This window comes from Sarcophilus harrisii, chromosome 5 (assembly GCF_902635505.1).
Source record: "Sarcophilus harrisii chromosome 5, mSarHar1.11, whole genome shotgun sequence".
NCBI lineage: Eukaryota > Metazoa > Chordata > Mammalia > Dasyuromorphia > Dasyuridae > Sarcophilus > Sarcophilus harrisii.
In genome coordinates this window covers 239,376,883-239,395,412 of record NC_045430.1, presented here as the reverse complement: position 1 = coordinate 239,395,412, position 18,530 = coordinate 239,376,883, and the positions used below count along the sequence as shown (strand labels likewise).

Sequence of the window (18,530 nt, the reverse complement as noted above, 5' to 3'; positions counted from 1 at the left end):
CTTTGTCATCATCATCATATTACTTCTTTTCATGGAACAACCAATATTTGTCATCGTATACAAAGGCAAGAAAAAGAATGGTAACTGGAATTTTACCTATAAATTCTTGAATGAAACTGACTTCTTCAATATTAAGAATCTGCCTTGCATCTTTAGAGGAATTTTATTTCATTTTTCATCTGGATTGGACCTTAATTTTCACATCTGTTAAATGGGGGCAGCAGAGGATTGGATATCCACTGAGTTTCTTTCTGGCTCTAGATATGGGATCCCACAAACTCCTGTGGGGTTGGTAAAAGAGGAAGGGAGGCATCAAATATGTGTATAAAGTAACAATATGAAAACAATAAAAAGGCATGGAAACTGCTTTCACCAAAATACAGACCAGCAATTCATCTGTAACTTAAGAGTTTTATAATTGCCTAGTGCATTGAAAAAGATGAACTAATAGTCTAGCAATGGAGGCAAGACCTGTATTCCTGATGCCCAGATTAGTTCTCTGCTTAGTATATTTCCCCTGCCTTTCATATTGTATTTTTCTTCACATCAATATTGATGAAAATTGAATATGACTTTTTAACATGATAACATCAGTACATGATACTTAGAATTCATTTTCTTCAAATGTAGGTCATAACCCCACATGGGATTCCATAACTGAATGTGAGGGTTGTGAAATTATGATTTATTATCAGTAAATGTTTGATTTGTATACCAGTTTCATATATCTACATACCCAGGGTCACATAAAAATTTCTTGGGTAAAAAGGTATCATGAGTGGAAAAAGTTTAAGAAACTTTGCCTTAGAATATTTGAATATTCCCTTAGATCTACAAAGTACCTAAACAGCTTTATAAGACTTATTAGCAAGGGAATTCCCCAATCAATAAACCAGGAACTATGAATTGATCTAGGAGACTTGTGTGGTAAATCTCCAAGTCACTTCCTGTTCCTATCCTCCCACCCTCAGTCCTTCAGAACTGTACCCTCAATATCAGCATTGATGCTTTGCTTGGCAGCCTCTCAGCCATCCCTTTGTTGAACATTTTAGGAAATTCAGAGGTTGCTTTTCTTCTCTATAAAGCCAAAATCTTCTGTGTTAGTACCTCTTCATTTTTGAAATATCCTATTGTTCCAGCAAACCAATAGAGGTTAGGAAGAATATGAATTTCAAAAGCCGACTTCCTCCAGCTCTCCTCTAACAGATATATAGGGTATCAGAGCTCACCTACCAACAACCTCATAGGTAAGAAATTTAATTTGAAGAATACATTTCTTTGATGAGTCCTTCTCTTCAAGAAGTAACTCAAGTGCCATCTTCTGCACAAAGTCTTCCCTGAGTCCCCCAACCCCTAGTAGCCTTCTTCCCAAACTTCCTTTTATATAACTACTTTGTCTACATATGTATTTATTTTCTATTCATGTAAACATATTTTTTATATGTACTTGCCTCCTCATTTAGAATGTAAGCTTGATGCCTGTGGAGATTACTTCATCCAGTTTACTTATAACTATGGCATACAATAAATACTTGGTCCATTGCAGATTCTTATTGAGTATTTATTGATTGAGTCATTGGACACAAAAGTGCACAGGGGTATCTAGAGAAGTCTGACCACATTACTACTGGAATGTAGAGACTAATCTTATTGTAATTATTCTTAGAGGAACAGAATCAGAAATGCAGGACAGGGATGAAGCTTCCTTCTCAGTAAATATCCATTCCTAGAGGGTCAGCATCCTGAGATTTCTTGGAACTTCTTTATTTGATGACTCTTTTAGAATCCAGACCTCATATCTATATCTAAGGTATAAAACACAAGGCAAATGCTCTAAATCCTGTGCTTTGGGAGTCCTTTGCTCCCATAGGAAGCATGTAGGATTGAGATTGACCTGGCAGTCTACACTCAAGGGTAGTCTGGGACTGACTGCCTGGCAACAGTGTTCTCCCCTTCCTGCTCTATTCCCCATGGAATCAGAGGAGTTAGAGTTGTAAAAGACTTGAACTCCCTCATTTTACACATGATAAAATGGAGACCAAAAGAATCTAAGTGAATTGCCACTCAGTTGATAAATAGCAGAACTGGGATTTCAATTCAGATTCTGACTTCATGCTTTTTCTTTGAACAAATCACTGATATTTTCAGCCTGTATGCTGCCTTTTTGGGAATGAAAAGGCATTTAATAAAAGCTTATTATATACCAGGCATTGTTCTTTGCATCAAGGACACTCATAAAAGATATAAAAATGACAACTGAGATAGCTTAATGGGGTAGACCAACATAAAGGGGGAGTAGAATCTATAGAAGTCTAGGTAATGGTGAGTTAATCCATATGGCACTTGATGGACTTTTTCTTCTTTGATTTTATTATTATTATTTTTTTTAATTTTAGATCTTTCTTGATATTCATTTTACCAGTTTCAACTAATAAGAATTTTTCAAAGGGGTGAAGTTGTAGGACCTGAAGCTGAGAAGGGCTTTCTTTTTTTATTATTATTATTTCATAGCTTTTTATTTATAAGTTATATATATGGGTAATTTTACAACATTGACAATTGCCAAAACTTTTGTTCCAATTTTCCCCTCCTTCCCCCCCACCCCCTCCCCTAGATGGCAGGATGACCAGTAGATGTTAAATATATTAGAGTATAAATTAGATACACAATAAGTATACATGACCAAACAGTTATTTTGCTGTACAAAAAGAATCAGACTCTGAAATATTGTATAATTAGCCTGTGAAGGAAATCCAAAATGCAGGCGGACAAAAATATAGGGATTGGGAATTCAATGTAATGGTTCTTAGTCATCTCCCAGAGTTCTTTCACTGGTGTAGCTGGTTCAATTCATTACTGTTCTATTGGAACTGATTTGGTTCATCTCATTGCTGGAGATGGCCACGTCCATCAGAACTGATCATCATATGGTATTGTTGTTGAAGTATATAATGATCTCCTGGTCCTGCTCGTTTCACTCAGCATCAGTTCATGTAAGTCTCTCCAGGCCTTTCTGAAATCATCGTGTTGGTCATTTCTTACCAAACAATAATATTTCATAATATTCATATACCACAATTTATTCAGACATTCTCCAATTGATGGGCATCTATTCAGTTTCCAGTTTCTGGCCACTACAAAGAGGGCTGCCACAAACATTCGTGTACTTACAGATCCCTTTCCAAGAAGGGCTTTCTTTAGAACTCATCTGGCTTAATCTCCCCATTTTATAGATGAGAAAATTGAGACTCCAAAATGTTAGTTGATTCACCCATAGGTAATAAGTAGCAATTCCTGGATATGAAGTTAGGGTCTTTGGGATTAGTCATGCCTTCCTTTCTATTGTACCTTATTCTTCTCTTGAAAATTGGTTGTTGTCTTCTGTTCTCAAAGAGGACCAAAATGACACATAAGAGTTGAAGATCACACCAATATGAGCTCAGAATGCTCTACTATCGGTTGGATACAAATAATCCCTATGAACATTTGGGCTGGTGTGCATCAAGGCTGCACCTTCTAACTTTCATGTGTAAACAGTGATAGTTTTTATTTTAGGAATATTGGAGATCATCCCTAATGATACTAGGTTCTGTTAAAATTTTATTCTGTCAGCAAATGGGCTACCAGCAAACAAGACACATATTGTTATTGTTCAGCCCCCACGAAAACATGTTCCAATTATATTGATATATTCTGCTATTTGGGAATGTGAGTTTAGGAGATGAGGAAAGATGTGTGACTGAATCTCCTGGGTATCCAGATAGCTTTGAGACCTTAACTTTTCCTATCAGGGCCTTCTAAAAGGTAGACCTCTAACATTGCTCCAGATATACATGGTTCATCTCCTCATGAGACAGGTGAGTAATTTACATACATTGGACCTACCGTAGAAGATATATATGGTGATATAAAAAGAACATTGGACTGGAAGACTGGAGATATTGGTTCTAAATACCAAGGTAATGTTGGACAAGTCAGTTAATTTCTCTTGGCCTCCATACCCTACGGCTGGAATATATTTTCTCCTTACCTTCATCTCATAGAACTGATCTGTTCATTCAAGATGCAGTTCAACATAAAGATCTTCCTGAGTTCCTCAGCTATTAGCACCCTCCTTCCCTAACTACCTTGCATTTAACTATTCTGTATGAACTTATTCATTAAATTTATTCTATATATACTTATATTATCTGTGGTGCATTTGTTTTTTCTCCCTTTAGAATGCAAACTTCTTGTGAATAGGGATTATTTTATTCATTGTATTTGTATAGCCACCACCCACCTCGTGCTGAGCACACAGTTTAATAAATGCTTGTTTATTTATTAAACGACTCAACCCAAATCAAAGTATCATTAATGGGCAAAGCTAGAACTGGAACCTAGCTTGATGTCTTAGGATTTTTGATCCAACCACCTATTCCAGCGCCTTTTCAGAAAAAGAAGGGATTGGATGTCCAAGGTTCCTTCCAAGTCTTAATTCTATTATTCTGTCCATTAAGAGCCTTAAGCATGGTCTCCATTAAATATCCATTGGTATCTGTTTGCCAGGATGTCTCTTGCTATGCAATACACTAGGGAATCAGACTTGAGCATGAGAGAGATGCTGTATTTGGCTCTAGAGGGACGTGGCTGCATTCCAGGCCTTAGTCAGCTGAATTTAATACCACAGCCATTTACAGGCCTTAGTTCTCAGCTTAGTCATGAACTTCCTGCACTATTGGCCTGGAAATGGTAAAAAGGTATCTGTCAAATGTGATAAAAGAAATCACTTAACTAGATACTAGTTAAGTATCATATAGTCTAATATATAACATATCAGCTTCCTGTTCCCAAGAAACAACAATGTAAAATTCATTTTTGGGGATCCATTCTCTTGAATTCACTTCCTTACTCTACAAGAAACATTTCCAACAACTAATCCCTTTCTGGGAATGGAAGAAGTCAGCATATGTTCTTTCCTTATGTTCTTTCTAAAGAAAAAAAAGGCAAGTATAAAACTGAGAAAGCAGGATGTAACCAATTGAAATGTTATAAGTGTTCTCTCAGTAGGCAGCAACTTTAAAAAAAAAAAACTGGTCTCTATCCTAGCCTTCAAAATAATGTATTAGTGTAGATTGTGCTTATTTACTAGAAGAAAACGATGGTAGGTAACTCCAGGATTGCTTAGGAGAATTGTTGGAGCTATTGTGAAGTGATGATGATAATAAGAGAAGTGTTTTCTTTAAGAAAAGCTCTGGCTATTATAACTTGGGGAGTCCCTGCTGCTGTCTGGTCCTTACCCCAAATTTCAGAAAAATTGCTGACTTTGCCTTTGCATGGTAAAGCTAGGTCATAGTGAGAGGGTTACTTCCTAGAGAATTTGTATATCCTTAACCAGGGTCATGTTTATTGTTAGTGCCCATGTGACTCTTAGATCAGCCCTTTCCCAGAATGGTTGACCCCATTATAAATAGCATGAAGCTGTTTTGTTGGAAAATTCGCTTGTACATATATTCAAGTTGTCTGTCATCAATGACAGGTGCCCCTTCCCACTTAAAATCATAACAAGAATCACCTAGGTCTATCAGTTTACGCATAGGGAGAGGGCCAGAATTTCACATGGGTGCTGAATCTTGAGTTCCTCTACTAAGTCACCTAAAGGAAACAGGAAAATTAAGTCAATAAAGCCTAACTATGCACCATTTATTTGGAATTGTGATTTTTCCACATGGTCTGGAGCAAAGTTTTCTTTTGTACTGTCCATGAAGAGAGACTTGCAATAAAATAAATACGGTAAAAAAGGTTTTCGGGTATGTTAAGCCAAATTAAATACTCTTTTAAAGATTCGGTACAATTATTGGTACATACAAATGCATGTGCTAGAAAGACAGAATTTCAAAATATCTCAAAGAATCAAGCAACTTTTCTTCATCAGTTGAAGTATATGGTCCCTCTAAAGGTTGCTGACTGATTATATAGCTATTAATTTCAAACACATCATAAGTGTTCTTTGAAGCAGACTAAAGGATAGTGGAAATTATTATGTTAAATTTGGTCTATATTTTAAAGTAATGCAAATTGTATTTCTTTTAATATTTCTTTTATTAGGTTATCAGTTATTTTAGGGATTTTTGTGTTTGTAATTTTAAAAATTGGCAGTGGCTACTATTTTAAATATTCCTATTAAAGTGCAAAGAGAATATTGTGATACTTCAGGTAATATAACTTTAATAAATTACAATAAAAATCATTTCCATGTTTATCTGCCCATTCCTATATATATATATATATATATAACACATAAGTAAAAAAAGATGGCAAAGTTTGGAATATTATTTCCAAAAACATAGTTGAGCTATAGCTATAAAATGACAACATAGCCAGAGAAAAATAAAAAGAGGAGCAGCTTCTTTTTTGCTTTATGTGTTATCAAATTATCAACTTGACTGTATTTCTTCTTTGGAGCTGATTAATATTTAGAATGAATTGTTTTAACAACATGGAGAAAGGAGCAACATAGCCTTCAAAATTTAAAAAGATGGGAAAAAAGATTTTAAAATATCTTATGCATATCATATACAACCATTTCAGAAAACAATACAGTACTGGGCATTACTCCAGAAAGATAAAATTTAAAAATTAACAGTTTAAAAGTTGTCTTTGCATCCCAATTCAGATGTTTACTAGCTGTGTGACAAGACATTTAACCTCTCCACAGCCTCAGTTTTCCTCATCTGCAAAATGGGGATAATAGCATCTATTTCACAGAGTGCTCATGAAGTTCCAGTGATATAATCTTTGTAATGTAGTTTGCAAAATCTAATATGCTCTAGAGATATCAGTTGTTTTTATTGTCATTCTTGTTTTTTTCTGTTTTTCAGATATGCCTATTATTATTCAGGATTGGGAGGAGGTGTTCTAATAGCTGCTTACATTCAGGTTTCCTTCTGGACCTTAGCTGCTGGCCGGCAAATTAAAAAAATTAGGCAAAAATTTTTTCATGCTGTTCTCCGACAGGAAATAGGGTGGTTTGATATCAATGATACCACAGAACTCAACACACGCCTCACGGAGTAAGTATTTTGCTACATCCTTTATTATGTATTTGGAAAAATGTCTTTTTTTTTCTTAAGGAGATGGACAAAATTACGTGAAAATAAGTATTTTTTAAAAATGAAAGGTCTCACTTTAAGGCTATACTATACCTGGAGGTCAAACATACAATAATCAGACATCTTCCTTTTGGCCATCCCAAGCTACTGCCTGTTGTTAATTAAAGGGCCCAGTTTCAACTTGACTTCTCCTCTGAGGGTCAGACAAAAGTCTTCACAGGGCTCAAGAATGGTGATGTGCCTTCCACTGGTCTAACTGTATTTGTGTTCAATGCATCTGCTTATGCATCTGTTAGTTTGCACTGTACCTTTCCACTGAGAACGCCATGACCATAACCACTCAAGTGTGATTCTTTTTTTAGTGACATCTCCAAAATCAGTGAAGGAATTGGTGACAAGGTTGGAATGTTCTTTCAAGCAGTGGCAACATTTTTTGCAGGATTCATAGTGGGGTTCATAAGAGGATGGAAGCTAACACTTGTGATTATGGCCATCAGCCCTATCCTGGGACTTTCTGCGGCTGTCTGGGCAAAGGTAGGCAAAACGGATGGACCTTTAGGCATCAGCTCTCTGACACTTGGGAGAACTCTGCTCAGTAGGTTTTTCTCTGTAATTCAATTCAGTTCCACAAACATTAGTGTGTTCCATATACCAGGCACTGGAGCAACATAATTGGAAAATTTGGTGTTGGAGTTGGATTCAGGTGTGACTCAGGTTACACTTCTCTACCTCATACTTGCTAACTGTATGATAAAGAATAAACTCCCTAGATATATCTGAATTTGTTTCCACATTTGTAAAATAAGATTTTATAGTAATGATGATGATGATGATGATGATGATAACTAATATTTAGATAGTGCCTACAATGTACTTTACAGTTATTGTTTCATTCAGTCCTCACAATAAGCCTGGGAGGTAGGTGTTATTATTATCCCCATTTTATAGTTAAGGAGACTAAGACAAATAAATGTTGGGCCTTGCCCAGGGTTGCACAGCTAGTAATCATCTGATACTGGATTTGAATCCAGGCTTTCTTGACTCCAGGCCCCTGTGCTCTTATCATTTCACTATCCAGTTGCCCCCAAAATAAGATCTACAGTACCAAAATCACAAAGTTGTTTTAAGGAACAAATAAGCTAGCACTCCCTTGGAGATGCACGATGGATGGTTCCTGATCTCTCCATTTCAGAGCAGGATTGTTATTGTTCTCAAAGAGGACCATGCTATCAGGGACGTGATGCCCTGACATGAAAGTGAATTGTTTTTAAGTGAGGGAGGGCTGGGCAAAGTCACCTGCCTCTTTCTCCTTCAGAGACATCTGGGTCCAGTGGCTAGATATAGATCAGGTTGACTGGAGATGGCTCTGGAGCAATAGGAGACCTTGGCCTTTTTAAGCTGAGTCTTCAACAGGTCTTACTTTGACTGAGGCTGCACTCATACAGTGATTAAGGGTAGACAGCAATTGAGGCAAAGAGTGGCCTCTTTGACCTGGTCAAAAAATAATACATAACCTCTGAGTGCCTTCTGACAGTTCTAAGAATGGCTTAATTTTACAGATCCAGAATGCCAAGAATATACTCAATTCTTCAAGCCTCTCTCACTTGTTGACATCATACAACTCTCTAAGCTCTGGAGAATGGAGGAGAGGAGATATCCTTCTCCCACTGCCCCCCCTCCCACCGCCAGGTTCACAAGCTGTGAACTCATGGCCTTCTAGAAAAGCCTTTGTCTAGGATGAGGTTACCACTTGTTTGTTTTAGGAAAGAAGGCAGCTAAGATGGTGCAGTGGATAGAGCACCAGCCCTAGAATCAGAAGGACATGATATGATCCTATCCCATATGAGACTCTGTGCTGAAGACCTATGTGATCCTGGGCAAATCACTTAACTCCAATTGCCTCCCAAAAGAAAAATAAAGGAAAGAAGACATAATCAAGAAAAGACAGTTGCATCTTAGACACAAGCTTAATTACATGACCAGGAGCTTTCAGTTTGTGGGACCAGTGGCAGGGAAGGGGAGAAAGTGAAGAGGAGGGAAAGGGCAACTTCCCTCCCACCCCAACTCACTCTGCAGGGTGGAGAAAGCTGTATGAGTCTGGAGTAAGAGATCTGAGGGGCAGGGATTCTAACTTTAGGATATTCCCAAATTCTGGATCAGCAGTCCGTGATACAAGAGTGAATCTTCTAAGGTGATAGGAAGCAGTCAAAAAATATATATTCCTACACTAAAGTGAAGAATGGGGAGGGAAAAGCACCTCCATTAGAACTGGAAGAGGAGCATACTTATATATTTCACAAGTCCTATGTCACAATATAAATGACTGCTGTTTTTGACAGCTCATATATGCCTTTTTATGAAACCATGTCTAGGTGGTGCTAGATTTACCCTATTTCAAAATTTCATAGGTCATATCTAATAAAAAAGAAATTTTTCTTCCAAATCAGAATTTCTTAAAATAAATTGTCATCCATTCAATTTAACTTATATTTATGATGTTATCACACAATACCTTGGTAAATGATTTAGAGATGGACAAAACCATTTAATTTTGTCCTTATAATGCCATTTAAAAACTCTTACTGTAATTTCTCCTATTTATGTTAATGACCTTTAAATATAATTATAAGCAGATGTTATAATTTTACTTTGAAATAAAGTTTTATCTTATCAATAATATGTACAAATATATTACATGAGTTGAGACATTTGGCCCTTTGAGGTATTTTTAAATTCTTCTTTATAATACATTATTGAATTGATTTTAGCTAAACCAGTTATGGAAATAGATTTTTCTTACAAAATGTAAATGTCCATCATTCATTTTGGTACTTGGCAAATCATCCAATAAAAATAAATTTTAAAAATTTTATAAAGTTTTTATTATATTTTCTTAGCACTTATGTCAGTTTAATAGTTCAATTCAGCAAGTTATTCAGTGCCTACTAAATACTGGACATTCAGCTGTCTATTAGAAGCATAAACAGATACAGAAAAGAAGTCCCATTATCAAAGCGCTTACATTTTATTTGGGGGTAAAGGAAGTGACCAAGACGTTCACACAAAAGTAAAAACAATATTTCTTTTGGGTTTTTGTTTTGTTTTGGTTTGGTTTGGTTTTTGGACTGGCGTAGTGTTATTCTTTTTGTTTTGGGAGTAGAAAATCATAGAGAGGCAGTCCCTTCACCAAAGTACCTACTCTATGATTTATAGTCATAGATGCCTGGGATACTTAGGGGTTAAATGATCTGCCCTCTGGTCTCAGAGCCAGTGTATGTCCCTGGTAGGATTTGAACTCAGGCCTTTTGATCTTTTTTTTAAACTTTTTTTATTGAAGCTTTTTATTTTCAAAATATATGCAAGGATAGTTTTTCACCATTGACCCTTGCAAAAGCTTGTGTTCCAATTTTCCCTCTCCTAAATGGCAAATAATTCAATACATGTTAAATATGGTAAAAATGTATGTAAATACAATATAAGGCTTTTTGATCTGTGAAACTGACTTTTTAGCCGCCATATCTCACAAATGTATGCTAAATACAGTATATATGCTAAACAAACAAACAAAAAACCCAAGGAGGAGTTAACATTTGGGAGGGGAAGGATTTTAGAATAATATAATAAATGCCATTTTGCCCAGCAATATTTTTATGGTTTGTTTTTGTGTGAAGCAATTGAGGTTAAGTGCCTTGCCCAGGCTCACACAGCTAGTAAGTGTTAAGTGTCTGAGGTCACATTTGAACTCAGGTCCTCCTGACTTCAGAGCTAGTGCTGTATCTATTGTCCTATCTAGCTGCCCCCACAGCAATAAATTAATACATAAGCTGTTTACATTAATAAATTGGCTGTAGCCTCTACAACCAATTCTTAATATTACTGATTCTGACAATTTATCTGTAAACTGTGCTTCCTCTTTATATTAGCAATTATTATCATTGTTATTCATAATAGGAAAAATAGAGATGAAAAATTGAGCTTCACTGTTCTAGGTCAACAATTTATCATCATTCTAATTCACAATAAAGGAAAAAGGAAGTGAAATCAATTATGGAGTTTTACTGTCCTAGTTAGCAATCATTATCATTATTATTTGTAATAAAAGAAAAATGAGGTACAATTAGTTATTGAGTTTTACTGTCCTGAGGGATGGTGGGGAATGCTAGGGAGATTTGGATAGGTGAAACAAAAAAAATTCAGTGAAAGATAATCTGTAAAGATAATTTCTCTTACAGTTCTTTTGTCACTAAGTTTTCCTGTGCCGTTAAAATTGAGGCCACGTTTGTAAGATCATCGGATCAGATAATTGTTGGCCTGCCCTCTTCAGTTTCTTCTAAACAAGTATTTGACTCTTCAATAAAGCATGTCAAGACCATAAGCACAACGGAGGCTTGGGAGCAAGGTCTCACGGGGACCCAACTGGAAGCTTCTTTACTTTTGAGGTGGCAAGACAAAATTTCATTTAGGATTTTAGCCCAACACTTCCCCCAACACACCCAATATCCCACTGGCTCTTCAGTAAAACCAATAGGTCAGGGGTCCTCAAACTACGCCCGCGGGCCAGATGCAGCAGCTGAGGACGATTATCCCCCTCACCCAGGGCTGTGAAGTTTCTTTATTTAAAGGCCCACAAAACAAAGTTTTTGTTTTTACTATAGTCCAGCCCTCCAACAGTCTGAGGGACAGTGAACTGGCCCCCTATTTAAAAAGTTTGAGGACCCCTGGACTTAGGACCTTCTTTCTGAGCAGATTTAAAGGATGGAAGGGGAAGGATGAGGAAGATGCAGTTGTGTCTACAATAATCTCCTGTACTGGACTGAGTCAGCAGTAGTGTAAAAAATAACAAAAACATTTAATGACTGGTCTAATGCTTCTGGATAAGAACCCTCATCAATCTAACTTTAATTATCAATTCTGAAAGAAAAAAAACTGCATGAATTTTTTTTATTCCTTCTTTTATCAACAGTCTAACCCATTTCTAATGTATTCCTCTCTCTTGATCTGCCCAAGAAACACTGGGGTAGTGATCAGATTAAGAGAAAGAAAAAGTTAACTTCAGTTAATGAAAGTATCTCTTCAATTTATTCCTTCTCTTATCAATGGTCTAACCCATTTCTAACACACTCCTCTCTTCTGATCTGCCCAAGAAGTAGTGATCAGACTAAGAAAAGGAAGAAGTTAACTTCATTTGATGAAAGTATCTCTTCAATTTTTCCTAAATTCAAAGAAGATGAATGTCTGGGTTTTATTGTCATTCCAGATACTGTCTGCATTTAGTGACAAAGAATTAGCAGCCTATGCTAAGGCTGGCGCAGTGGCAGAGGAGGCACTGTCTGCCATCAAGACTGTGATAGCCTTCGGGGGACAAAACAAAGAACTTGAAAGGTCAGGATTTTCTTTGGGCAATATAATTAGGTGAATTTGATGGGCCTTTTTTGGGGGGGAAGAGGAGAGAGCTGGTTATTTCTAATGGCAATCTTTTCTCCACTGATGTATCTAGGTAGCATCCTTGTAGTTCTAATGAATGACCAATAACATGCTTTCAAAGGAAGGGGAAGACAAGGGAGCAAGCATTTATAAAATTCCTCCTAAGTGCCTTAGCACAAAGTGCAAAGCACTTCACAAATATTATCTTGTTTGATCCTCACAACTATGGGCCAATGAAAGATTTTATTTCCTCAAGCCACATAACAACCCTAAGAGCAACCTACTATGCTATTATTATCTTCATTTTACAGTAGAGGAAACTAAGTCAGACAGAAGTGACTTTCCCAGGATCACACAACTACGAAGTGTCTAAAGCCAGACTTGAATCCAAGGCTCCTGGCTCTTGGTCTAGTATTCTATCTACTGCACTATCCAATCAACCAAAACCTAGATATTCATAAGTATAATGGAAAACATTGAAGTCAGAGTACCCCAACTCAATCCTAGTTCCTCCACTTAGTGTATTACTACTGGGCTTTTCTGGGCCTCAGTTCCCCCCATCTGCAAAGTGCAATGTTGGATTATATCTCCTCTAAGGTCCCTTACAGATCTAGGACTTTGAGCCTATGAATCCATAGTTTTTATGAAAATATCAAGCACGGTTTCCCTGGCTCACAAGGGAGCTAGACAGTACAAAGAAATATTACATTTTACAGAAAAGAAGCCTAACTCCTCAGGTAGCAGCAGTGACTTGCAGGGAGTCGCACAGTTGTTAGAGCAAGCATTAAAACCCAGGGCTCCCAACTCCAAATATAGTCCTCTTGTTCACTTTACCACCCTCCTTCTCATCTAGATTGGGGAGTGGAGGGCAGCAGGTGATTCATGCTGAATAAAAACCTTCTGCTTTACAGACGAAATGAATCCAGGGTTCCCTTCAAATACTAAGCACAGTCTAATGTATTTAAAATGTGATTCCATTTGTTAGAAATTCAAGGTGCAGAAGTGTGAGTTTTTTCATACTGTCTCATCTGTGAATCCTTAAACACTTCATGGGGATTTTCCAGGGGTGGTACAAAGATTCCTGATTACTCCTCATTTCCCTTTCTAGCAGTACCCTCCAAAATATTCAGAAAGAGCATTAAAACTGGCCATCCTTATGGTCTGCGGATTGTTTCAGAAATTCTCTACCCTGGGCTACAGATTCTGTTATAGAAATTCTCTACCTAGACCTGGAGGACTCCCACCTACTCCGATTGAGTAGGTCAGCAGGGGATTGTAAGGGAAGGACTTCTTTTGTAACTTTACAGTATATCAGGGAGCCTTCCAGAGACAAGAAAAAATTACACTGAATGTTTGAAATCTCTTGGCGAACATAAACTATCATAGGAAGGATGTGTATAAAAGATGCATCTGACTGCCTGTGTAAATCTTTATTTCCATTTTTCTTTCCTTCCTTCCTGTTCCTTAACATCCACCTGTTTCACATCTTCAGTATTCTCTAACCTCTTTTTTTTTTTTTTTTTTGCTGCTGCTTCTCTGAGCACAATATTCTCCTCAAACTACTCTGACTTTCATTTGGACCACATGAGGTCAGGGTAATCACTGCTGCCTCCTTTAGTCCTTGTAAGCAAGTAGCCAAAATGACTGCAGTAATGGAACATCCACCCCTCGGGTTGGGATGCTTACGCAGGCTGTCTGCTGATATTAGATCTTACTGGAAGTGCTGGTAAGCACAGCAGCAAATGTGGAAGGATGAAGCTTGAATTACTGAACCATAGTTACCCTTGTGAGATTCAGGCTCAGCATCCTAAGCAAAGAAGGCCAGATTACATTAATATGTTACACATGAATAGGAAGCCAGTCTGGGGGTTCAAGAGATCTGCTTCTGATTCATTCTGCTTCTGATATATTCTGACATTTGAAGCGCACTGTCCCTCGCAGCTTTCTAAGACAATACTATGTAAGAATGTATTCAGCTGTTTTCTGTGGAAGAATTATACGCTAGTTTGTTCTGTTCCAAGAGATCTTATTTCAATGAAAAACCAAGAAAGTGATCCTCATAGGATAAAGAATGTGGGTGATGATGAGATTTTGGATCCAGAAAAACTCTTAGAGATCATTGATCTTAGAGATCATACAACAATAGAATATAAACTATCTGAGATCTAGGACTGTTTAGTATTTGTCTTTGTCCCTCCAGCAGAGTTCACAGTGCATAGTAGGGATGTAATTCTCAATAGATGAGAATGAATCTAGTCCACTCCCTTTATTTGACAACTGAGGAAACTGAAACCCAGAAAGAATCAGTGATCAAATTAGATTAAGGTCCCTTGATTCCTATTTTACTCCAAAGCTCTTCCTACTCCCAACAAAATTATATATATCAAATATTTTAAATCTCTGGTCTACATTATAATTTATCTTGACACTTTAGGGTAGATTATTATTTACATGAAATTAGTACATGGTCAGTCCAGATTCATAATAGTAATATTTGGTCAGTCTAGATTCATAATAGCAGTATTTGAGTAGCAATCACTTTCTCCATCTTGTGATTGTAAATGGGTGTTTTTCTCTTCTCGCCTGCCTTTTCTTTCCAAGAATCATATGTTCTGGATTTTTCAATATTTAATTCTAGTCATAAGAAATAGAAAATTTTCCATCTCCCTCTACCTTCCCCATTTCCCAAAACAAGGAATACAATGCATCTCTATTTGCTGATCCAGTGGTTGTAAATTAAAAAAAAAAATCAAACCAAACACAAAAAATTCAAGAGTAGGAGCCCTCCTTCTTAATCCCCACCAGGATTTCAAAAGTAATATCCATTCTTATGATTATCTTGTCAAGCCTGGCATAAAGACCACACAGTAATATTGAAAAGGTTTCTTTGTGGTGCTATTTAATGTAAAGTGAAAATTCCTTTTCACTGCAGGAAGAAATTGGGTTGTTACGTCTTTAACTCTTTTTAATTTTTTTTTGTTTTTTATGTCTTTAACTCTTTAAGTTTGCACAATAACATTAGGATTTCAGGGCCTAAGTTGGCATCATCTCCCCTATCTTTACATTATTCTATATTATGATGAATTTGTCCCTCGAAAGCAGCAGCCTGAAAAAAGGAATAGAGGAGAAGACTTGAGTCCATTTGTTGAAGGCAGTTTCTGGAATTGCCCCAAGAATAATGTTATGGGCCAAGAGAGGTGGGTCTAGTCTAGTACAGAGCTTTCATTCTGATCCTGGTCATTCCACATTTGAACAGTTTTAATTGAGTGTACTGAACTATTCTAGTGATTTGGTGATTTGGATCCTTAGACCCTCTGGCTTCTTAGATCTGAAGATGATTCAGAATACACAATCTCATTTTCATTCTAACTTTTTTCCCCTCTTCAATTTCTATTAGGTATCAGAGACATTTAGAAAATGCAAAAAAGATTGGAATAAAGAAAGCTATTTCAGCAAACATTTCTATGGGCATTGCCTTCCTGTTAATATATGCATCCTATGCACTGGCTTTCTGGTATGGATCTACTCTAGTCATATCCAAGGAATATACTATTGGAAACGCACTTACAGTAAGTAGATATTCACATAATATCCATGGAAAATCTGAGCATATTACTTATTCATTCTCCTGCTCATCTTTATTTCCCCCCTTCATAAAGTTTTTATTTCTTCCTCCTTGCTCTCCTGGTCTTTTGACTTTAAGGTTTCAATTTCTACCATTATATGGACCATTTTCCCCCTCTTATCTTTGGCAACCAATAGCTCCATAACCCCAGCTAGCTCTCTCCAAGATGCATACCACTCTACTTAACGGGGCCCTTGGCATGAGACTGGGGATGATTTCAGTAGAAAAACCTATATTCTAAGCACCATCAAACATGGTCACCAGGCCAGATAGTTTTGCTTACCACTGTTTTATATTGTTATGAAGGCAACCTCATTGAGTGGAGTGGAGGGAAGTAAATTTAGAAATGCCTGTGTTATAAAATAAAAGGCAGTAAGAAGGTTTATTATTAATTAAAAAGAAAGAGTGTCTGGATCAGGGCAAGTCATTACTTTTTTAGTACACAACTTGATATCTTGCAAAAAGTAGATGCTCAATAAATATTTATTGAGTGAATGAATAACACATAATTCCCAGCACTTATCTTGCTGATGGTAGATTAGTTTCTAGGCTTCACCAAAATCCACAGCTCCAAATTTTGATCGGGGCAGGCAGACAGGAGGCAATACTGAGGGTTAATGGACAGAGAGCTAGTAGCAAACTTTTTAATAAGCCTTTATTGTTTTGTGTTCAGTTCTTTTTCAATTCTGTTTTGTATAAGGAAAGGCCTGATTTATTTGATATTGAAGTTCAAAAATTAAAAATTAAAATAAATTCTTAGAAAAGGAACAGAGAGGGGCAGACTAGTGCTTGATCAGATGGGCACCATCTGATGTGAAATAATTTGAGAAGGGGATTGACTAAGATAATTTCTAAATTTAATCATCAGTAGAAAGCTGGGCTTGGACTGAGACAAGAAGGAAGTTGTAACCTGTCAGGATAGAGAAGAACTCGCTGAAAGGAAATGGATATTAGGACTTGCTGGGGCTGTGATCAAGTTTAGGAAATAGTTTAAGGCCGAATGAAATAAGAACTGGGATCAGATTAGTTGAATCCAACATAGCAAACCCATTGAAATCTGCTGCCAAATTCAGCATTTTAATGCTCCTGCCTCATGGCTGAGCTTTGAGGGCTGTGAAACAAGGGAACAGTATCTAGATCATCATCTTTTTCAACCAATGAGCTTTCTGGATGTGTCTCAGGAGACAGTCATATGTTCTCAGAATACACAAGACTCTGCTGGGAGAAGAAATTAGAAGCTGCAAAATCTACTTGTTTTCTTGTCTAATTCCCCAGTCTGGCCAGGGTCCTGATGTCATCCTGATGAATATGATTATGATTATTGTTAAATATGTCATAGTATTGGGAAAATGTTAAACTTATTTACATATAGTAAAATTTCAGCTACCTAAAATCCTTGAGAAATGTATTGTTCTGATAGCTGAGATTTCTGTATAGCTGAGGCTTCATCCAATTAAGCACCCAAAATGTTAATTGTAAATATTTTACATAGAAATCTTTTTTTACAAAAAATAAAAGACTGCCTGATTTCTTTGTTCCTTGAGCAGGGTTAATTAAATATAATAAAACTTTTTTCCCAGTAACTCAGAATTCTCATTCTGAACCATGATCATTGTACTGAACAGTGTGGTATAATGGGTAGAGTACTGGATTTCAAGTCAGAGTTCAAACCTTGGCTCTGCTAATCACTATCTGTGCAAATTTGGACAAATCACTTAACTCTTTGGGCCTTAATAAAGGCCAAATTGGGGGAGGAGGGGAATTAAGTAGACTGTGCTTTAGGCTCTCTCTCCTAGCATCAAATTCTATGAGGACATATATATCTTATTTCTACTTTCGACAAGCAGGTTAAATAAAATAAGAATCAAAACTCTTAGTACCATCTCCTGGACATTCCTGAATGACATTAATTTATTTGAGGAAAAAAATACAAATTCAAGTTAAAAAGTGAAATGTTTGGTTGTACTTAGACAACAGTCCAAGGGCTCCCTACATAGTATATCTGCATGGGAGTATCTTAATATGTTTAGTCTCAGTCCTAAAGTGTTCAGCAAAATAATGATTTCAAAATGTGCTTTTTTGCAAGAGAATTTTGCAAACCAAACCTCTTTGTTGGTTTGCCATGGATCATGCTTGGTCTGTTCCTGTATTCCTGTATCTGTAGAATCTCCTGTAGTACTACAGAGCAAAAAAAAATCATTAGGGAACAATTAATAAATCCATAAGATCCAAAATGTAAAGGTGACAGACTTTAGGAGTCCAACCACCTCATTTTACAGATGAGGAAATTGAGGTCCAAGGAGATAAACTATGTAAGAAGTTTGCCTTTAGACTTAGCCTTAGATTGAATGAATTGAAAATCTGACCTTACATTAGTCTGGGAGAGTAGC

At 36.7% G+C, this 18,530-nt stretch overlaps 1 protein-coding gene across 6 annotated transcripts in view; it reads left to right on the top strand.

Annotated features, from left to right (window-relative positions):
• LOC100914588 (phosphatidylcholine translocator ABCB4) overlaps positions 1-18,530 on the top strand; it is a 106,646-nt gene that overhangs the window by 31,912 nt on the left and 56,204 nt on the right. For 5 of the 6 annotated variants that reach the window (XR_004229797.1, XM_031939939.1, XM_031939940.1 and 2 more), the window contains 4 exons: positions 6,861-7,052; positions 7,454-7,625; positions 12,349-12,473; positions 15,913-16,084. Coding sequence is in view for 5 of the 6 variants with exons in the window: in XM_031939939.1 (XP_031795799.1) it covers positions 6,861-7,052; positions 7,454-7,625; positions 12,349-12,473; positions 15,913-16,084 (661 nt within the window). In the remaining variant the exon portion in view is untranslated. Of the gene's footprint in view, positions 1-6,860; positions 7,053-7,453; positions 7,626-12,348; positions 12,474-15,912; positions 16,085-18,530 lie in introns of those variants that run through there. The other variant, XM_031939943.1, reaches the window with a different exon arrangement.